The following is a 22942-nucleotide window of genomic DNA, read 5'->3' as shown; positions in this document are numbered from 1 at the left end:
ATATATATATATATATATGTGTGTGTGTGTGTGTTATAACGTATACCGGAAATAGATCTCACGCGAGAACGACGCACCCGCAGTAACTTTGTGGTAGCTGTGGTTTTTTTCCGGCTGTATGTTGTAATATTATCCGCTCTTGGATATTTTATGCGCGCGCAAATAATCTCGTCCGCTGACGTCTGTTTATTTTTAAATTGTGCATTACGCAAATCCGAGTCCCGCGTCTCACCCGTTAGATGTCACCGCCGCCGCGTCTCGTTCGCGTAAACAGCGATTGAAGATTGGAGAGGCAATGGAAAAAGATAAACATTCTTATCGCGCACGCGCATTTGTCAGCGAGGTGCGTTTTCCGTAAGTGTCGGTTCACAATAGGTATTTTATGCCTTAAGCCTTAAAAAATTGACCAGTCGCAGTTAATTTTCTTTACATTCGACTGTGATTGGTCAATTTGTTAAAGCCTGTATCAGACTACGAATTAAATTTAAGCCAATCAGTGTGAAGTTAACTGAACTCAAGTTTAATGAAATTTAATCAATTCTACATTGATTGGTCAAATTTCAATTCAATCTCAAGTTTCAATCCATAATCTAATACAGGCTTCCGGCTTAAAATATTTATTGTAGATCGACACTTAAGCCCGTATCAGACTACAGATTGGAGATCAAGATTGAATTGAAATTTGACCAATCAGTGCCAAAGTTCACTAAATTTCACTAAACAAATTCAGTTAATTTCGTGCTGATTGGCCCAATTCAATTTCAATCCCCAAATTCGTAATCTGATACGAGTTTTGTCGAAAAGACAAAAAGCAAAAAGAACAAGAACATAACGGCCGATATTTATAGTTGGGTTTTATATCTGAAGCCGTTTCAAGTTCACTTTTAGACGCTTCGTAGCCAATGAAATCAGCCATCCAGTATCTGAAGATAACCTTAGGACGATCTTCTATGTAAGATCCGACTACGAATATCGGCCAAAGAGCACGTTGTAAATCATCTTTATAAGCGAGAGTGCTCATAGCGTCCAAATCGAATGCACCCCAGAGCGCGACAGTTGCGTTGTTATGGTTGACTACGGCGCTATGCAAATAATCGTTGTTTCCCCGTTGCGACGACTCGCAACGGTTAATTAATACCCTTAATTAATGAAGGAGCACTTCGATCATGGATCTAGACCAGGGGCGGGACGTTAATGTTTACGAACTCGTGACGCAACTAGTCAAGCACACGTTGCGACGAAACCGTCCTGGAAATGGGAACTTCTATGTACCTCCCAAAGACGATATCAAAATAGTAAAGAAACTCCGCTCGAAGACCTTCGAGATATTATTGAATAAAAGTAACAATGTACATATTCAAGGTATTTATATTTATATTTACATATCTTGTACACGTTTGATAACGTGGTGCTTTCAGACTGCGATGATAGAATGTAATGGAAACTGTTCAGGTATCTTTTTCGAGCACTGTTTTGATCGTAAGTTATAATTGCAGGGAGTAAGGCGAATTCTAAGGCTGATCCCTTAATACAGGTGCTAAAACATGCCTTTGTACTCAAACTGTCCTTGAAACGTATATCGGAGGCTGAAGAATTGGAGAATCTAATGAAAAACTTGTTTAGTCACGAGACTAATACAGAAGCTGTAATCAATCCCATTTTACAGCTACTGATAGAGCTGAAAAATTTCCAGACCGAAGCGCAACCTGTATTAGTGATTATTCTTTGTTTTATTATTATTATTATTCACTTAATTTGTTAATTTATCATTGGAATGTGTCAAAGTTGCTATAAGTTTAATTCTTTGTATTTTTAGGATATATTTCACTACGGTAAAACCAATCCTTCTTTACCTGAAGATGTTGCACCTGGAAATGGCGTGCCTATATTTCCGACATATCCCATGGAATGTTTCATTTTACCAGAGAAATTTGAAGTCATGCTGGGTATTTGCAGAACGAGCAATCTTAAGCAGGATATGCCCACGAATTTTGTTAGTAGAGAGAGAGTGTCCTTTGAGGATCGGCGCGTCCCTGAGGCTATACTCGGGATAGAAACAATCAGGTATGATTTTTCACCTCTCAGTGTTGGTCTACAATAGATATTTTAAGCCTTGAAAAATTGGCTAATCACAGTTAACTATTCTCTTCACACTCGACTGTGATTGGTCAGTTTCTTAAGACTTAAAATCTTTTATATCTCATGGACTCGTATGTACGGTAAAATGTAATTACAGGTGTAATAAAAGCAATGTTATCGAAATGCAGGCTCCCTGCGTCGAATCAAATCGCAGAGACAATACACCGAAACGGTACAATGCGATCGCTCCTATTTTGACACACCTTACGGTAAGACTTTGCGCAGCATTTCTCTGCGTACTTTCCCGCACGTGTGGGCTTCGCATAAACCGCGTCCTCTTTTCAGCAAGTTGACGTGGAGCAAAAAAGCAGCAAGCTCTATTTGTCCGGTCAAAGATTCGCGTCGGACGTGACGTCGCCTCGCGAGTGGATCGAGTCTGCGTGGAATCGAGAGGGACGTGTAAACGGCTCGTGGCCATTGGACGATTCTGATTGTAATTTTACGAACGAGGTGGGACGTTTCAGGGACAACGTTGGCTTAATGTGGGAGGAAATGCGACCCACCGACGGCCGCGTCTCGAAATTACGCACGTGGGAGTCCTTCGGGATCGCGGGACCTCCCAAGCAGACGCTGTTCGTCACCGATCTGCCGGAGACGACGCTGCATCTGGCGAGGATAAGACAAACAAGTATTTTATTACTGCTGCCAAAGAAGGTAACAGACAACACACGTTCGCCTAGCAAATGTATCATGGCGAAAATGCGGCCTCTTCGCTGTTACAGGCGGTGCTTTCCGTGCCGCTGATGCGGGAAGTTTCCCGGGGGAAATTCCTGTCGGATGTCAAGCTGCTGCTGTTCGGCATCGATTCCGACTCCTTCACGTACAACAACGTGGTACGGATTTGAGTGTTGCGTCAAAATTGCTGAAGCGAAATGCAACTCTTCGAAATCTGAATCTCATCAGCTTGAGACTTTCATAATATGGAAATATCGGGCTCCGATTTGTTGGCGTTCGGATAATCGCGCGATTTCTCAAATTTCCCATCGGAAATTCGTGTCGCCTCATTGCTTATTATATACTCCCGATAACGAAATGCGAAAATCGGGAAAATTGGAGAAATTCACAATTTCTCAAATCTCACACCGGAAATTCGTGCCACCTGTTTACTTGTTATATTCTCCTGATGTCAAAATGCGAAAATCGGATAATCACTGAATTTGTCAAAATTCCCACCGGAAATCCGCACCACCACTTTGCTCATTACATTATCTTTATATCCAAATGCAAAAATCGGGAAATGAGAGAAATTCGCAATTTTCCAAATCATCCCACCGGAAATTCGTGCCACCTCTTTGTTATATTATTCTCCCGATACCAAAATCCTTCGTGAATTTGTCTCTAGTGTTACGTGAACATTTCAGTTCACTTTTTCGAGGGGGAAAAACCCGAAACTTTTCTCCCGGCGGTTGAATCCCCCCCTTCGACGTGAATTCACGTGAACACTTTCTCAAAGGCATTCGTAAATATCGACTTTTCACGAGTTCACATACAAGGAGAAGATTCGTAATCGCACCACCGTGAAGTGGCGAAGCGAGAAGTCCGCGAAACGTCGGGAAGAAATCCGCGGGAAGAACGCGCAGCAACCCCGTCGGTCCACATGAACGAACCACATCGGGATTTGCATTTTCCCGTTTGCATTTCAGACGGGATTCAAACTGGAGGGGAACATCACTGTACAGGGTGTAAGCACGGAGTCGTTGACGATCGCGTGCCGGGAGGCGGTCTGCTGGGGCAACAGTTTCAAGTCCCTGTCGCGGCTGGTCATGGCCGATCCGCAAACCGGCAAGTTGCAGCAGGACGGCCTCATATTCAGGGTAAAAAACTGGAATTCCCACCGCGTCGGTGAGCGCTTAGCTCTCTCTCTCTCACATTGCAATACGATTGCGCAGGCGATGTGCACCAACGTGAAAGAATTGCTGCTGTACTACCGGGCGGCGTTGCAGAGGATTCTCGAGCGACACGAGTCTCAGGGATCGCTGAGCCTGCTGAAGAAAGTCCGGCCGGTGGCGCGTTTGATCGCGGAAGTCGCGAGACTCTGCGGCTACGAAGGACAGCAACACGACCGGGGCGCTCCGGCCTGCGGTGGCAGCCGGATTTTGACGCACATTTACAAGGAAGTGGCCGAAGTCACCGACCCGAAGGTCGCACTGGTCTTCTACTCCATACTGAAGTCGTGCTGCGAGGTCTACTTCCGGTAAGACACGGGAAAGGAATATCCTATTCCGAGAATACAACGTTTCCCCCCTCAGGGATTTCCGCTTCCCCGGAAGAGTTCTATCGATTATCCTTACGAATCTTCGAACTACGGTCGAATACGGGAGAGTTACAGCGGTCTAAACGTTTCGTAGTCGAGTTATTCTTACATTACGACTTATCTCCGCATTGCTTTCTTCGTGATGTGATGAAGAAGTGAAGTTACTTTCGAGATATCATTTCTCCAACCTCGGCTGGTCGCGTTGAAAGTAGAAGCATCGCCGTGTCGAACGGACGTTGATCGGTGGATTTCCGCAGGTTCTTGCAGAACTGGCTGTTCGAGGGGACGTGCGACGACGTCTACGGGGAGTTCATGATTCAGACGCGGTCGCAGTACCTGCGGAAGAGGGGACGGAAATTCTGGACGAACGCCTTCGCGATCGACGCCGGCGCGGTGCCGGGCTTCCTCTCCGACCTGTCGGAGTCGATCCTGCGCTGCGGCAAGACGCTGCGACTCCTGAAGATCTGCAGTCCGAAGGTTGGTTACTTGGCCGTCGTCTCGGGGATATTCGGCCGGTTCTCGACGGTACAAAAACCATCACGATTCATATTGTTCATTCGTCGTGTCCACGTTAGAATCCGGTGTGCGAGGTGTCCATCGGCGCCCAACCGGAGGTCAGAGTTTGCTTGAGCGTGTCTATGCTGCGGGAGCAGCTGATGAGGTGTCGGGAATACGAGGGGAGGAGCGGGGCGGCGTCGGGGCCGATAGTGTCGCTTCTTTCGGCGATTCGCGAGCGGAACAAGGCCGAAAGGGCGACGGTCGAACTGGTGATGCGCGCCCAGCAGGAGACTCTGTCCAGGATCAACCGTAATGTTTCCGGCTCCTACCCTTTCGATCGTAGTTACAAGCGAAAGCTATTCGCCGCGTTCCCAATAACGTTCCTCGATGCTTCCTTCCTCAGAGCAACGCGAGGAACTGGTCGCGAGGACCGCGCAGAGCAAACGGGCGCTGCTGCAGGCGCTGAAGGACCAGGCGGAGGAGAATGCCTTGTTCAAAGAGAGGGAGAAGGAACTCGAAGCGTTGGCCGAGAAATTGTTGCTCGAGAAGATCGATCGGGAGCAAAGGGAGATGCGGGAGCAACGGAGGAGCGAACGGTGAGTCCTTGAAGCCTCCTCGTTTCTCCATCGGGAGCGGTGAAGAAGCAAAATTCTTGTCTCCCGAAATTCTCGTCAAATATGTTGAGAGGAGAAAAAAAAAGCAATATATGCCTGTCACAATATTATGTAAATATCCTGGAAATGTTCCTTTCGCAATCAACGAATAGTCGTGAAATTAATAACGATACCGCAATTCCTTCCCATGATTTTTATCAAAGCCCCGTAACTCCTCCTTGAATTTCGTTTATTTTTCGGGAACGGTGAAGAAGCAAAATTCTTGTCTTCCGAAATTCTCGCGAAATACGTTGAGAAAGGGGGAAAAAAAACAATATGTGCTTGTCACAATATTGTAAATATCCTGGAAATGTTCCTTTCATAATCAACGCATAATCGTGAAATTAATAACGATACGCAATTCCTTCCCATGATTTTTATCAAAGCCCCGTAACTCCTCCTTGAATTTCGTTTATTCTTCGTGGTCGGGAAAAGTGATCGTTGAATTTTCACCCACGGTTTACTTCGACGACCGTTGAAGGACGAAGACCATTCGAAGTTCAAGTATTTCCAATCTCGTTTCCCAGGGAGCATCTTGCGAGCCACTACGACAAATTAACCGCCGACATCGAAAGGATTCACGCACGGTTCAGCTGGCGTAAAGCGAGAATGAGCAATTTCGCGAGACGGACGGTACTGTTGGAGTCCTTGAAGAGGCGCGAGAGAAGGATATCGGGAAGCGTGGGAAGTACGCCGAGCTCGGACGTCGAGAACGCTGTCGTCGACATCGACGAGCCGACGAGCAAGGCTACTTCCGTTTCAGTTGCGAGCATAGACGAAGGGGAAGGACGAGAAGGAGCTAAGCAGGACGAGAACAGTAATTTCGCGGGTGACGAAGCGACGGACGTCACGACGGACGGCTTTGATCGCGTCAGCTCCGCGTCGGAGACTCTGTCGCCCGGCGAGGTGATCCCCGAGGACATGAAGGACCTTCAGTGCGATTCTCGCAAGAAGGACGGCGCGTTGAACGAGGAAAGCACGAAGGGGCGCGAGGAGACGCAAAACGTGGGTCTGCCGCGAGAATCCTTGCCGTTGAACATCTACAAGAGGAACAACGAGCGGAGCGACCTGCAGGATTTCCTGCGCGACGAAGCGATGAAGAACATCCGCGCCATCATGAGCGACGGCCGGATGCCGGCGGACACGGCGACGTTGGACGTTCGTTTGAACGACATCCTGAGGGCCGACGAGCTGACCGGCAGGATAATCGCCGCGAACAGACCCGTCTCCTTGGCCATCGAGAGGATCGACAACATGAGCGCCGCCCAGGCGAACAAACTGAAGGTCCTCCTGCGGGAATACGGCGTGACCACGCCGAATAACAATAACGAGTTCAGCACGATAATCGTAGAAGATCGCGCGAACGATAACGATAATCGAGCGTCGCTGGGAAGAATCGAAGAACGCAGCAACACGGGAGAAAACGTGAACAACAACAACAACGACGTTCCGCCGACGTTCGACGCGAAGTCGGTTAACGCGAACTTCGCGGACACGCCGATGTCCTGCACGACCGACAACTTGACGACCCTGTCGAGCCACACGCCTCTGTCGCAGCTGCCGAACAGCGAGGAGCTCTTCTCCCTGAACGCCGCCCCGGAGACCTCCTGTTTGTCCGGCAATACGGTGAGGTCCGTCACGGAGGAGACGTGCTTCGAGTCGCCGATGATCGGCGACTTCAGGCTGCCGAATTTCTTCGGCCTCAGCCCGGACGACGCGTCGGCACGACCGGCACACGTCGCGTCGTCCTTGACGATAGCCGACGTCGAAATGATCGACAACACGTCCCTCCGGGTGTATCTGGAGAAGTCCGTCGCGATCCCGCTGCGGATACAAAGCCGGCTGGTGGACAACGCGATAATCGACCACCTGGTGAACGAGCACGCCATGCTGCTGCACCTGCACAGCCTGCGCGGCTACTTCTTCCTGCTGAACGGCGAGTTCGCGAAGAGTCTGACGGATTCGCTCTATTCGCGACTCTACGCGATCTCCGCGCCCATCGAGCTCTTCAATTCCGCCACGCTGACGAACCTCCTCGAACAGGCGCTGATGAATTCCTTCAGTAATAATAATTACGTGAATTCCGAACTACTCAGTCTCTCAGCCGTCGACAAGCCGTGCCAGTTATACGTGAGTGTGCGATCCTGCCGTCTCCTTTTCCGAACGTTTCCCCGATTGTCGAGATCCGTCGAGGCCGAAGTTGCTTTTTGACGATAATTCGTTATTTTTGTGTATCGAAACAGCAGATGTTGCAAGTTACTCTCTCGCCATTGGAAAAACCGAGCTGAAAGAGTCGCTTTTTAAGAGCGACTTTTTCTTACTCGTGATCCAGCGGAGAGGAATAATTCGTTACTATTGCTCGTTTATAAAAATAACTCATTACCAGAAGTCACTTTTTCAAAATATCCCGTTATTGTCGTTCGTTATTCGTTGAGAGAAGCGAAGCTGGAACTTTCAAAAGTAACTTTTAACAATAACTCGATATCTGCCACTCATTATCCATTGAAGAAAACAGGGTTGGAAGTTATTTTTTCGAGACAACTTGTTACTCATTACTCATTGGAAAAATAGGATTGGAAAAATCGCTTTCTAAAAGTAAACTCTTCACCATCATTCGTTGCCTTTTGAAGAGAAATAATTTGTCGTCGTTACTTTTACTTAGTTTAAAAAATAACTTGTTGTTATCATCATTTAAGAAATAACGATGACGTTACAAAATTGTAACGGGAAATCCCGTTACTTCCTCTATCGAGCTAAGGAATCTTTCTTCACAATGTGCTGCCATACATCCCATTGTGCACAAATATTCTATATATATGTATGTATGTGTATGTATGTATATATATATGTGTATATAAAATAACGATAATTCCTGTCACCGTTGCTATTATTAAGTAGTTATCAAACTTAGTGACTTGTAACGGTGATGACGTTGCAAGCAGTTACTTTCCAGCATTATGGTTGAGATACACGTATATATAATAATAATAATAATAATAATAATAATAATAATAAAACATCCTCTTACCGCAGATATCAGATCCGAACGTTCTGGAATGCCTCTGTCTCAATTACAAGATCTCGTGGCCGTTGAATATCATTTTGGACGACACGGTGATGCTGCAGTACAGCAAAGTGTTCAAGTTCCTGATAATGACCGGCAGGATGTCGTGGGTCCTGAAGGAGGACTTCAACATCATGAAGGTGGACCGTAACGTGGTCGTCTCGGAACAGTATCACAAAGTAAGACAACTCATTTTTGTGTTACCATTCTGGATATCGCGAGGAATGCGAAAAAAAAATCACTTATCGTTGAACTTGTCCGTTCGCTCGCAGCTCCAATTGTACAGACATTCCATGACCCAATTCATGAACGCTCTTCACAATTACCTGACGTGCAGCGTGCTACACGCGAGCTGGAGCGAGTTCGAGAAGGATTTGCAGAACTCGCAAACGATAGATCAGATTTACCTTTCGCACATGAATTACATCAAAAGGATACTCTCGAGGTATGTTTCGCCTTTTCTATTTACCTTTTATTCCCTGTCGTTTTAAAAAGAGAGAAAAACAAATCGTCCGTTTTCCTTTAGTTTCCATTTAGAAAGGGGTTTTTAGGGTTATTCGAAACGTATTACGGCCACTTGTTATGTTTGATAATTAATTAATTCGGAAGCTAAAAATTTCCCCGAATCCCAAATCTCGCAAAACTTTTCGATAGCTGAGATATTAATCGATATATTTAATACGGTAAATTTTACCCCCCCCCCTTTTTTTGGAAAACCCAAAGAAATACATATTGATCCTTCTTTCTTCAACATCATTGGCGTGTAAATGCCTGGACGGAGTATTCTGGGAGGAAAAGACCTGATTAAGCGGCAAAGGGAAAGTTACGGGTATTTCGAGTAGTCCAATTCCAGTTTTTATAACAGTTTTTATTGGAGCTGCGACATTTACAACAAACAGAAGTAGTGTTTTCGGAAATATTTGCTATTCAATGTATCGTAAGGTGTCTATGCATCATAAGACACACACAGCAAAGCAAGCTTTAAGTGCCGTTTTTCCATTGCAATTCGAAATTCAAGCCGACGAGAGAGAACTTGTGCGAAACAAAAATTCTCCCATCGGTCACTGACTTGCGTTTTAAACCACACATCGAGTGGAAAAAAAAAGTGTTGAAATCGAAATCAGTTGTACATGCTCCGTCCAGGTATTCCAGGATTGGGAAAGTTACTTTGAAAAATAATGCGTTGCCGAAAGTAAGCCGAGATACTGTTGTCGTTATACTCAAAAAGTAATGAATCGTTACGGTTTCCATTACCTTTTCTCACCGAGTCTCGAAGAGCTTTCCTTAGGAAATTCGTTTCCGCCTATTCTATATACATGTATTTTATCATACATATATATATGCATGCAAAATCATGACAAGAGTAACGATTATATTCGTTATCGTTGCTCAGGAACTGCGATTAAATTACCGTTACACTCACTAATCGGGAAGAAAAGAAAAATAACGGTCGTTACCACCGTCTTTGCTGGGGAAGAAAAAAATCACAATTTATAACATTCCACGACCCAATGAATGCGGTGTCACTTCCTGATCCTGAGACACTCGCACGTCGACGTTCGAGATACAAACATAATCGGGAATCCCACGAATTGCGCGTTCGTGACTTGAACGTCACCGTATTTCAGGTGTATGCTGAACACGCGCGGGGAGAAGATGCGCGTGTGCCTGATCAACATCTTCAAGATAATACTGAAGTTTCACAATCGACTGCGATCGCAGATGTGGACAGTCGGGAGTAACACGGGCCGGTACGGTCATCCGAATTTCAAGAGTTTGGAGCAGATGTATCGGTCGTTCTGCGAGTGGCGGATCTACATGGCGCACGTGGCGCACAAATTGGCCACCAGCGGATACCAGCCGCACCTCACCCACTTCCTCAACGCTTTGAATATGAATCACATGTACGACCTGACGACGAAGCAGCAGTAAAATTGCAGCATTGTGACCGATTCGGTCGTCTCTCACGATCGAGATATCGTTAGATGTAAAAAAAAAAAGGGATAAAAAAAAGAATGCAGAGAGATCACTGTAAGTTATCTGGCCTGCGTTCCCGCATTAAAAAGGATTTTCGCGTTAGTCCGCCTTTACGTCGACGTTGTTTGGCGAAGTTTATTGGTGAGAAAACAGCGTTGTTTGCACTCACAAGGACACCGACGACAAGTTCGTCACGTCGAGCACTTTGACGCAACGTTTGCACAGTCCATTATCGTCGGACTCGGGGTGCCTCCTGCACCGCTGACAGAGGCTCTTCCCGATATCGCGTAATTCGACCCGCGTCTCCTCGTTTATCGCGGACGACTCCGCCAGCGTGACCGACGATAGTTGCAGGATCTCGCACAGTTCCGACGTGGAGGATTCCCGGTCCTTCTGAAGGATCTACGACGATAACGAGTAACGTCGATTTAAGAATCTTAGCACCAACTGTTACTTATTATTGTATATTATTTTCACTTATTATTGAAGTGTCTGGTTAGGAGCGAACGACGGCTGGGATCTTCGATAATCAACGATCTATCGAACGGTGAGGGCGAGGCTGCGGAAAATCCACGAAAATAGGAGAGACTCACCGAGAGAGATTCGTAGTCACTCCTCGACGCGGTGATGACGCCCGATAATTCCCACGTGTTTCGGTCGGCCAACGTGCTCGCCTTGTTTCTCAGGTGTAAGGCCGTCTCCATGTGCGCGGCGATTTCCGGTTGGTTCCAAGTCTCCGGTATCTTGTACTCGGTATGGTACAACTGCACCGATGCTGCGAATAATGTTGTAGAGTAGAATTGGGCGATACAGTATCGATAACGTAGGGAAATAGGGTGATTTCACCTGAGAAAAATAAGGGTTTTCCTGCACGAATTGCGGGGGGAATCTACATTTTTCTGAGAAAAATTCTTATATCCCCATGTATCGATACTATATCGTATATATCGATACAATATCGTATGTATCGATGCTATATCGCTCAATTCTATGCGCGAGCGATATAAAGCGAAGTCCACAGTGAGAATTTAAGCTCTAAGTCTCAAGAAATTGACCGATAACAGTCGATTATTCTCATAATCGATTGGTCGTAATTTCTTAAGGCTCAGAGCTTAAAGCACCCAATCATAGGCCGGAACTAACGCGACGATGGGGGAGATTCCGTTCAGAGGAAATCGGCTTACCCAGATTCTCGGGATGGTGCAACCACACCTCCTCCGCCAAGTGCGGGACGATCGGCGCGACGGATCTCGCGAGGACGGTCAAAGTTTCACGCGACACCTCCACCGCGGCCAGTCGCGCCGGCGACGTCGCCTCGTCGCAATAGAGCCGGTCTTTGGTCAGATGGCAGTAAACCGACGACACGGTGTTCGCCAGGAAATGCGTGACCAGTTTGCTCACGTTGTGGTACAAATAATTGTCGTACAAACGTTGAATCTGCGAGTAAAAACAAAGGGAAAAACAATGTCGGCGGTACCGCAACTTTCAAGCCTTGTAACTCGAAAAGTACTCAATGCACAAATATTTCGTTACAGTGTTTTGAAAAGCTCTCGAGGTAAGCTACAAAAATATGCCGATCGAAAGTGGGAGGTTCCGTTTGGAAAATTCAAAATGACCTTCAAAAGACTATCAAAGGTCAAACCGTCTATTATTTCTGTTCAAACCATTCAACTTTTGTCTAAAACGTTTTTTCCATTGACGCGACGTTTTCGAAATATTTGCGTGCCTAAGTTAAAATGGGATGCACACACACACACACACACACGCACGCACACACTTCATTGGATATTAAAACCATATAAAGAAATTAAAGTAAACAAAACAATATAACGACAGAAGCGGCCAAAAGACGCAACAACAATTACACAGCTGATTTTACTGCATTGTCTAAGAATTAGAAAACGATATTCTAATTCTACGCTAAAAATATTAAGTACACTGTTAAACCGAAGTTACATATTAAACGGGGCCTACAATGAGAATTTGAACTTTGAACCTTAAGAATTCGACCAATTATAGTCGATTATTCTCCTCATATTCGACTGTAATTGGTCAATTTCTTAAGGCTTAGGGTTTATTAAAGCACCTATGTGCTACTGTAAACCGGGCTTTAATTATACGCGTATTGTACATATGTAACGATAAAGTAACGATAAAAGCAACAATTATATTTGTTACTGTTATCTTAAAAACGTAATTATATTATCGTAAAAATGTAATTATATTACCGTTACTAATGGAAAAAAATAATGTTATCGAGTCGCTACTGAAAGAAAAAAATAACGATTACAACGTTAAACAGAAGGGGGGGGGGGGGGGGGGCTACAATGAGAATTAAATTTATTATTTAATTATTAAAATCAATCATGATCGGTCGATTTCTCAAATTTCACGCCTTAAATTCTCATTGTAGATCTCGTTTAAGTGTCGGTCCACATGGTATTTTAAGCCTTAAGAAGAAATTGACCAATCACAGTCGAATAATAGAAGAGAAATCGATGACAATTGGCCAATTTCTGAAATCTTACGCTTGAAATTCTCATTGCGGATCCCATTTCATAAGTAACTTCCGTTATTTCCGAACTCTCCGCTCTGACATAGAGCTGGCGGAACACAGCTTTGATCACACGAGTACCTCTTTGTCGTACTGATACAAAGCGTGCAGCATATATTTGTCCAAGTGAAGATATTCTGGCTCGACCGAGGTGCCCCCGCTGTACGAGTGCAGAACGCCCAGCAGGAATCGCAGGATCAGCCGCAGCCTCTGGATGCACTCGTGACTCTCGTTCAACAACGCCGCCGTAACCGGCACCTGAGTGCGCTGACACGCGTGGCCGGCTACCCACCACCTGTTGACACCTGCCGTTTAGCTCTCGAACGATTCGTTTTCCACAGGTTGCGATTGACCGAACAAAGGCAACCGATATTTGTGGTAAACAACGGGGGTGGAAGTTATTTTTTTTTTAATGTGCAATTACATCAACGTTACTTTCATTTTAAGCAGGGTCCACAATGAGAATTTAAGACGTAAGATTTAAGAAACTGACCAATCGTCATTGATTTTTCTTCTATAATTCGACTGTGATCGGTCAATTTTTCAAGTGTCACGCGTTAAATTTTCATTGTAGACCCCGCTTTACTTTCATTCGTTGCGTGTTAAAAAAAGAAACTCGTTACGACTATTATTACTCAAAAGGAAGAAGAGCGAGTTGTTGTACAGTCTGCATTGCTCTTTTTATCTCAAGTTCTGGAGACCTCTTATGACTTATTACGTTGTAATCGGCAATGTATTAGGTTGTTACAAAAGTTCTGTCAGTTTTTTAATCACAAATTTGAGACCAAAGACTATCAGACTAGTAGAAAATCAACTGCAAAGAAACACATACAAGAAACTGACGAAACTTTTGTAACAACCTAATACATTCATCCTCCTATATGTTTAAAATAACAAGAGCAACGATTACACAAGGTGTCCTGAAATTAAACCGACAAACTTCAGATATTTATAAAGGACAAAGCAAGTAATCTTTATGAATAAACTCATTTCAGCAAATGAGCCATTTTAACACTAGACTGAATTATTCACAGTAGTTGTTCAAAGTGTTGGCCATTTATTTCAACACCAGCAAATTTCTTCCTGGCTTGGTTTTTGTTGTGTGTGCTATCTCTTAATAAAAAGAAACATCGATAAAAATTGCTTCGTCAAACTGAAAATCGTTGAAAATTCTCAAACGAATGGAATTAGTATCGTTTGTTAATTCACGAACTGAGTATCGATATGCTTCTTTATCGCTTATCCAAAATTCATTTTCGAATAGAAATACTTTTTTGCCGATAAATTGGCTGATGTGCATCTCATTTCTATGAGAAAACTAGATGTAAATGGTTGACACTTCGAATAACTCCTACAAATAACTCATCAGTATTGTAAATAATTCACTCCAGTGCCAAGACCATTCATTTTCAAACATAATTTTACTAATAAAAATTACTTCTTTTGGCGCCCTTAGTAAACACCAGAAGTTAGTCGGATGTCCAATTTCAGGACATCCTGTATTCGTTGTTGTTATCTGAAAGACGTAATTGTGTCACCGTTACTGAGAAAAAAAGGTAACTTGTAACGGCAATACGTTACTTCCCAACCCTAATAAAAAAAAAAAGAGCTACCTCAGAGTGTCGACGCCGTACGTTGGATTCTTGTTCGAATTGTCCCCTTTGGTGATCAGTTCGGGATTCACGACGTTCCCGACCGACTTGGACATTTTCACGGCTTTGTCGTCCACGGCGAATCCATGCACGAATAATGCGCTTTGAGGAAAATAAAAATAGAACGATATGAGCGAAATATATGTGTTTGAAACAGCTCAGCATACCATTCGATTCTTCAGTGCGCGGCCTACCTGTAAGGGGAGCGTTCTTGAAGAGCGACAGACGTTAGCAACGACGACTGAAACCAACCACGAAATTGGTCCATCCCTTCCAAGTACAAGTCCGCTTTCTTGTCCGGCAAAACGGTCGACCACGAGAGTCCGCTGTCCAACCAGATATCCATGATATCCTTCAAGAATAAAGTTACAAATACATTTTGCAGTTACACAGTAACTAACAAAGTGAAGAATTTTCCCAGTTTAACCTCCATCGCAACTTTAAATCGAACCAAAACTCTTTCCCTGGTAGGAATACTTCGAGAAGCGATTATTTAATGGGATCCGTTGCTGAAATTCCTCAACAAATCTACTACTTATTAGGGAAGAACCTCAGAACAGACCTGTGTCTATCCTGAAAATACAAGATTTATTATTTACCTGAATTCCTTATATGTAAAATAATCAATTTTCTCACTTATTCTAATCTTATTACTGAAGGAAATTTTATTGTTATTTTTACTTCTGAAAACATTATTAAATTTAGGGCCACTTTTATCATTGATCAAATGCCTTTTTAAGCCTCGATCAGACGCCTAGTTTCTCCTTTCCACATTCTTCAAGAGGACACCCGAAACGAAAATGCCATGACTGTTCGTGAGCGAACGTTAAGAAGGATCGGCGATATCCATACTTACGGTTCCTTTCTCAAAGTCATCCACGTTGCCGGGCAATTCTTGCTGAAGCTCGCGGCCGATCAGTTTCTCCGTCGACATTTCCCACCAGTAATCAGGGCCGCAACGTTCCGTCAATTTACACAATCTGTCAACCCACTTTCTGAGGAATGCAGAAACATTCACGTATCGTGATTCCGTTTTTATTGTGGAAGTCATATTTCAGGCTGATTCAGAAGTTTGACCCCGTGAAATATACATATTTTATTTTTTATCGGTATATTTCTAATTGAAAAGTACTTTCCTCATATCAATACTTGTTTAGCAATACTTGTTGAATAAATAAAATGTGGAACATCGAGAAATAACTTCAATATTGAATATAGAAGAGAAACACAGAAGATTTATAAATCAATCTCTAATTTAGCAAAATAGAAAATATTAAATATTAAATAAAAACACAAAATCCATAATATAAATGCTTAATTCTTGCCTTCCGAGTTAAGTGCCGCAATCTTCATGGATTCGTTTCCGACTTAAGTTCCGTGAACATTTCGGTTTACTTCTTCAGAATTTCACTCCTTTTGGGTTTGTTTCTCTTCCTGAAGAAATTAATTAAAGCGTTTATGAAACGTCGGAAACAAATCCGTGAAGAACGCAGCGTTAACTCGGCAGCCAAATTAAGCACCTCTCCACACTGCGGAGGCCCAAAGTATCATGTAAGAATATTATATAATATATTTAGAAATAATATCAATACTGAATATAGAATAGAGAGTGGACTTTCGAATCAGCCTGATGTGGAAAAATAACGTCGGAAGAAAGAGTCACCTGCTCGTGTAAACATCACCGGTTCGTTTGTTGTGCAACACCGGTATCGGCGTGCCCCACGAGCGTTGTCGAGAAATGCACCAATATGGCCGATGCTTGATTTGTGCGTGCAACGCGTTTGTATACGACGACCGGTGTTGTTCCGGATATATCCTCAAATTCGTGATGCTATCCTTGCGTGGAAGGGGGAAAAAAATGTACCATGAACGAATGCACAGATTTAAGCGGAGTCTACAATAGATACTTTAAGCTCTAAGACTTGAGAAATTCACCAATCACGGTCGAATTATACAAGAAAGATCAATTACGACTGGCCGGTTTCTTAAGTCTCACGCCTTAAATTCTCAATGTAGACCCCGCTTTAAAGAGTAACGCCGCCTCGTCTCGGAAATCGTCTCGACTCGAACTTACAAAGGCCTTCTCCTTGATGGACTTGACGTCTATGAACCACTGGTAGCTCGCACGGATGATGATCGGTTTCCCGGTGCGCCAATCGTACGGGTAACTGTGCGTTATTGCGTCGATGTGCAGCACATCCGCGCCGATGCGGCTCAGGATTTTCTCAGTGCCATCGGTCAGCACGCTCAAGCCGACGAACTCGTCGCCCGCGTCCCCGGTGTAGCGTCCTTCCTCGTCCACCAAGGATAACTGTCGACGGCGGAAATTAGAAATCGTCAGTGTTTTCCGGTATCTAGATAAAATTATCTAGATACTCGTCCAGATGAATGTATCATCTTTATATTTATCTATGATGGAAGAAATACAAGATATATTCATCTTCATCTTAAGTTAAAAAAATGTTATCTAAAATGTTATCAAAAAATTATCTGAAATAATGGTTCGTATTTTGAACAATACGGATTGATTTTTCTCCGTGATTTTTCTCATAAATTTTTACAAAATCTCTCACGAAAACAATACCTAAAAAATTACTTAGACAAGTAGCGCCACTTATCGTATCTTTCATCTGGATGAAATAAAAGCAAAATCATCATCTCATATGAGACGAATTTTTTGGATTTTCACCTCGTCTTCAACTAGATGAATCTGATATCATTCAAGGCAATTAACGTTGACTCTCACCACGGGTATATCGTTTTCTATCGCGAGGAGGAAGTCCTCCGGGCCGTGTGCCGGAGCCGTATGAACCAATCCGGTACCGAGGTCGGTCGTCACGTGCTTGCCCGGTAAGAAGGGTAGACGCTCCTTGGTGATTGGATGGAGATACCTCGCCTCGGTCAGCTCGTGTCCTGCGTTCAATCAATTACAAAGTCAGGATATTTCCACACACACACACAAAGTATAAAATAGCTGAATCATACCTTTGACAGTTGCAACAGGCTTCAGCGGGCCGAGTTTCTCCTCAACGCTTGTCACGCGTTCTTGCGCAAGGATGTAGAGGTTTTTCAAACTATCTTCGACCACACAGTAGACACTGTTCTCGGAGAATGCTACAGCCTGATTAACTATCAACGTCCACGGCGTCGTCGTCCAGATAAGGGCGTGAAGAGACTTCCCGCTTGCCAAGTTCCTCAGATTCAAGGGCAACACATCAAGCTGCAAGCGAACAATCACGCTCTTGCTCTTGTGGGACTCGTTGTATTCCAATTCCGACTCTGCCAATGCTGTTCTAGGATCGACGGAAACGAGAAATTTTAGAGAAATCAAGGACGAGAAGAACCTTCTTTTTTTTTAAAGAAGAATCAAGCTGCAGGTTGATTCGAAATTACAACGTACTTGGAAGAGGGCGACCAATGTACCGGTTTAAACGCCCTGTACACGAGCCCCCTTTCGTAAAGATTCACGAACTGCTGCAGCTGGTTCTTTATGTACGAAGGATGATTCGTGAAGTAACATCCAGACTCGCTCCAATCAGCTATGACACCCCACGACATGAAGACCTCCCTCTGCCTGGCTATTGCGTCGCTCGCATATTTTCGGGCTGCGATATAGAAACTTTCAGAACATGATATCAGGCGCGATATTTGTACACCTCTGATATACCTTTCTGACGAATCTCCAAAGGACTTATGTTTTGCGCGCCACTAAGCGCCTTCATCTCAATCGGTAAACCATGACAGTCCCATCCCGGGACGTAATGCACCTTCCTGCCCCTGATAATTTTACTACGCAGAACGATATCCTTAAGGATCTGGAAGCGTGCGAAGAATTTGTGTAACAAGGATTATTATCAACTTGAGAGCAGCTCTCCACCAAACTTCAATTAATCTAATAAACAATCAACCGGCAAGATTACGAATTGAAATTGCTGTCGGAGGAGAAATCGTGAGAGGAATTGGAAATTGCTTCTGGATAACTGATTCATTTCCACCGGTTAATCGACGATTAGATAAATCAGAGATTGAGGAGAGTGTTTCTAAGATTCTTCTTCTGTTATTCTGTTAGTAGTTGACCTTGTTAATGGCGTGGCCCATGTGTGGCTCCCCGTTGGCATAAGGCGGACCATCGTGCAGGACAAAGTCAGGCCCGGCGAGATGTTTCCTCTGCCACTTGTATAACTCCAGAAAGCCGCATTTCTGTCGTGTGAAGATGCACACAAAGAAGCATTATACACACAGTTATTAATTGAAAAGATACAATCCGGTAATTTTGCGTGACAATATTATTGTTTAAACGCGACAGTTTTCGGGACGCACCAATAACGTATTCTTTAGCGGGGAAGAAAAACGTGGGAGCTGCAAAAAAAAAAAGGCGCGACAAACCTACTTCTATCAGATAACTATCCATCTCCGCTCTCTTCTTGCCGTTGAGTCGTGCCGGAAAGTTGGTTTGCGGCAACAGCACGGTTTTGGTGTAGCTCTTTTTCGTCGCACTTTTCACGCCTCTCGCGCACAAACCGTTGCTGATTTTCGCATAATTCTGCAACGTCGCTCTGACCTGCTTCATTCTCGCGATAAATATGTACATTTTTTTTGTAAATCACAAGATACTCTGTTTTCAATGTCTTAACCTAAGTTTAAGCGCGACGCAGGTTGCGTTCGAGAATCTCACTCGTGGTGTGTTTCTGTTTCTCAGTTATGGCTAGGACAACCTTGAGGCTCGTTTCCAACACCATCAGTTAAAACCCGTATCAGACTATGGATTGAAGATTGAAGTGAAATTGAAATTTGACCAATCAGTATGGAATTCACTAAATTTCACTAAACTTGAGTTTAATTAACGTTACATTGATTGGTTAAATTCATTTCAATCTCGATCTCCAATCCGTAGTCTGATACGGGCTTAACGATTCGTGGTGTGTTCCACTCACTCGCTCACTCAGGGTTGTGTTCGGGAATCTACACTGTGTGCTACCAAACCATCGGATGAAAAACCAGATGAAGTTGATGCTGTCAGTTACTATCTAGTTACTTTGGTCGTAACCTCTTCGGGAGCGGTGCGTTTGGACACGGTGCAGTTGCACACAGCCAATCACAGCACCGTGTGCCTAGAGACATTTCTAGGGCCCTTTGAAATGGCGACTTGTGATTGGACTGCGTCCAAGTGACACACACACCTAGCCTCTTCATGTAAATCTTATCTTGACGATAGAGTTTGGTGATACAATATCGATACATAGGGAAATAGGGTTATCCCCCGGAAAAATAAGATTTTCCTTCACAAAATGCGGGGGAAAAACCTATTTTTCTGGGAGGAATCTTTATTTTCTTATATATCGATACTGTATCGCCCAATTTTGGTCTTGATGAGTAAAAAATGTCAATGTCACATTGATACAAGGACGGCATGATGATGTTACGACGACATGAATACGTACAACTGTATTCGCGGTATGTATGCGTGCGCATCTCCACACCGCCTCCGACCCGTTTAGTTCGGTCACATCCGGCACCGAGCGCAGATGGCGCTGAAAACTGCGTCCAATTTTTACGAGAGCGAGTTTGCACCCCTGTTTCCCCCGTGTAGCCTGTTCTCAGAAAAGAGCGTAAAGCCCGAATCAGACTATGGATTGGAGATTGAGATTGAATTTAGCCAATCAATGCAAAGTCAACTAAATTCTAATTTAGTGAAATTTAGTGAGCTTTGCACTGATTTGTCAAATTTCAATTCAATCTTAATCTCCAATCTGTAGTCTGATACGGGTTTGAAGCGGGGGTTTACAATGAGAATGTAAGGCGTAAGATTTAAGAAACTGACCAATCATAATTGATTATTCCGCTATAATTCGCCTGTGACTGGTCAATTTCTTAAGGCTTAAAGCATCTATTGTAGCCCGGGACTAATGCCCGTATCAGACTACGGATTAGGATTGAGATTGGATTGCAATTAAACCAATCGGAGCAAAGTTTACTAAACTCAAGTTTAGCGAATCTTGCTCTGATTGGCCAAATTTCAATCTCAATTCCAATTTGTAGTCTGATACGGGTTTAAGTTAACTGCAGCCTCTATTTCTTCTCAGGACCGCGGCCTCGGTACGCTAATAACGAGGAGGCGATTGACCTTATCGGTCTTCCCGCGACGGCAGCTCCGGTTATCCCTCTCGTCCGCTATTCCCTTGATTTCTCCCTCGTCTTCTTCCGCTCGGGAAGTTAATGATTACAAAAAAGAAACATTTGCCTCGCGGATCACCCCGACGTGCGCGGAAAGCGAACGCATTAACTGAAGACCTCAGGACGACGCGTCTATTCTGAATCTAACTTCTCCGAGAGAATGACCGATATTCGTATTCGGGTCTTATTTTAAGACAGTCTTAAATTTATGTTCAGATGTTTCATAGCCAATGAAATTATCTTAAATATATATATTTAAGATCGTCTTAAATTTATCTTCAGATGCTGTACGGCTTGTTTCATCGGCTATGAAACATCTGAGAATAAATTTAAGACTGTCTTAAATATAAGATCCGACTATGAATATCAGCCAATGTCATCCCGGGGAGTTGACAGCGGCCACGTCACAAATTCTCACTGTGAGAATTTAAAAGAACGATTTTAATTATTCTAGAAGTGATGCGATTTTCACCCAAGAGTGAGAATTTATTCGTACTGTTTGTATGATGATAGAAATTCCCACATTTTACTCTTGAACTGCTTTAGGTAATCAAAATGATGAAGTTCTATGTTGATCTCTTTGAATCCGTTTTCATGTGGAAAATACAAATATCCAGGTAAACGGGAAGAGGTTTGACATCAGTTGGCATCCGTTGTAATCGATTAACCAGTTTCACAAAGCTGTAGTGGATAATACTAGCGCTAAACTACCAAACAGACATCGTTAGCTTTTTTTGGTGAATATTCGGTTTCGGACTGTGCTTCTTCGTTTTTATCCAATCGTTGTACTGGACGCTTGCGATTGTCGAAAAGAATCCATTTTTCATCATACGTAACGATATGTAGCGATTAAACCATTTTGTACAAAAAAGTTCTGCACCATTTTACAAATAACAAATTTTTGAGTTATCAATTAAAGAGACCTCTATACACGGCCATTTTGAATAATTGATAACTCGAAATTTTCCGTGGTTCTTTGCAAAATGGTGGAGGACATTTTTTCCGTTCAGTTTAATCCACCTTCTACCCACGCATAAGCGGTGCTCCATGAATTACCGGACACCCTGTATATAATCCCTTTATCCGCCCAGGTAGAACAGGAAATTACGTCAAAATGATGGGAAGAAAAATGATCGAGAAATGAATTTTATAATCTCCTCATTTCGTCACTTTGTCGTCATCGTCATTTTCTATTCCACCGGGGCGATATCTCGATAAGATCGCGGCGATTATATTAGATTTTTACATTATCGATCCGCAGTGAATGTTAACGAGGGCGTCAGCGGGTCTATTCTGTAACTTCCTAACGACTTCTTAATGTCACCAGCCTAAGATGTCGTTGAGCAGTATATAAAGCGGGGTCTGCTAATGAGAAATTAAATTTAAGAAATTGACCAATCATAATTGATCTTTCTTCTATAATTCGACTGTGATTGGTCAATTTCACAAGGCTTAGGACTTAAAACATCTATTGTAGACTAGGACTTAACATATGAGACGGAAAAGCTGCGCAACGACACGACGTAACGATAACGACGACGATGTCGTCATAAAAAGTTACAGAATCAAGTTACAGTCACGCGCACTTGCCTGCGGGTAGTATAATTTTTCTCGGGTCTCGGACGTTTCTTCCATATTTCCATATTTTGCCGGGGCCGAAATTCCGGGCGAATTCGGGCGAAAGAGATTTCTCTTGATTTTCAGCGGGGGGGAGCGGCGGGGAGGGGGATATCCGGCAATTAAGCACGCGCGCCGGCTCGAGCTGACGCGACACGGACAATAGATGAGCCGGCGGGTAGCCTTAATTAAATGGTAAAGGCGGCCGATTAGTTGGCAAACTCGCGATAGTGGAAATTTATTATACCCAATGCACACCTATTTCACCTCTCTCTCCCTTTCTTTCTCTCTCTCTCTCTCTCTCTCTTTCTCTCGCTCGTTCTGGCACGTGCTCACCTTCTTCCGCGTGTTCTCTCTCCC

The 22942-nt window shown here is 43.8% G+C and overlaps 2 protein-coding genes across 3 annotated transcripts; one reads left to right on the top strand and one right to left on the bottom strand.

Annotated features, from left to right (window-relative positions):
• The first annotated feature begins 702 nt into the window (after positions 1-702).
• LOC106745875 (gamma-tubulin complex component 6) lies at positions 703-10632 on the top strand. The gene is made up of 15 exons (XM_014621854.1): positions 703-1362; positions 1497-1714; positions 1817-2064; positions 2237-2348; positions 2425-2793; positions 2862-2972; positions 3783-3953; positions 4029-4333; positions 4651-4870; positions 4969-5200; positions 5295-5487; positions 6072-7674; positions 8578-8787; positions 8881-9053; positions 10237-10632. The coding sequence occupies exons 1-15, from the start codon at positions 1167-1169 to the stop codon at positions 10538-10540; spliced, it is 4665 nt and encodes a 1554-aa protein (XP_014477340.1). The 5' UTR covers positions 703-1166; the 3' UTR covers positions 10541-10632.
• Positions 10633-10722: 90 nt separating this feature from the next.
• LOC106745876 (isoleucine--tRNA ligase, mitochondrial) lies at positions 10723-19472 on the bottom strand. Of its 2 annotated transcripts, none has more exons than XM_014621855.1 (15): positions 19182-19472; positions 18869-18991; positions 18459-18606; positions 18192-18396; positions 17777-18084; positions 17538-17704; positions 16866-17102; positions 16455-16627; positions 15648-15786; positions 14986-15143; positions 14753-14893; positions 13221-13434; positions 11770-12022; positions 11179-11360; positions 10723-10987 (listed from the first exon to the last, which is right to left on the bottom strand). In XM_014621855.1, the coding sequence occupies exons 1-15, from the start codon at positions 19380-19382 to the stop codon at positions 10751-10753; spliced, it is 2886 nt and encodes a 961-aa protein (XP_014477341.1). In that variant the 5' UTR covers positions 19383-19472; the 3' UTR covers positions 10723-10750. The 2 variants fall into 2 exon arrangements, with proteins under 2 accessions (XP_014477341.1, XP_014477342.1); XM_014621856.1 differs by having other exon boundaries at positions 19178-19262.
• Between the last annotated feature and the right edge of the window lie 3470 nt (positions 19473-22942).

This window comes from Dinoponera quadriceps, unplaced genomic scaffold (genome assembly GCF_001313825.1).
Source record: "Dinoponera quadriceps isolate SergipeBrazil2010 unplaced genomic scaffold, ASM131382v1 scaffold1692, whole genome shotgun sequence".
Taxonomy (NCBI): domain Eukaryota; kingdom Metazoa; phylum Arthropoda; class Insecta; order Hymenoptera; family Formicidae; genus Dinoponera; species Dinoponera quadriceps.
This window is presented reverse-complemented; position numbering and strand designations above follow the sequence as displayed.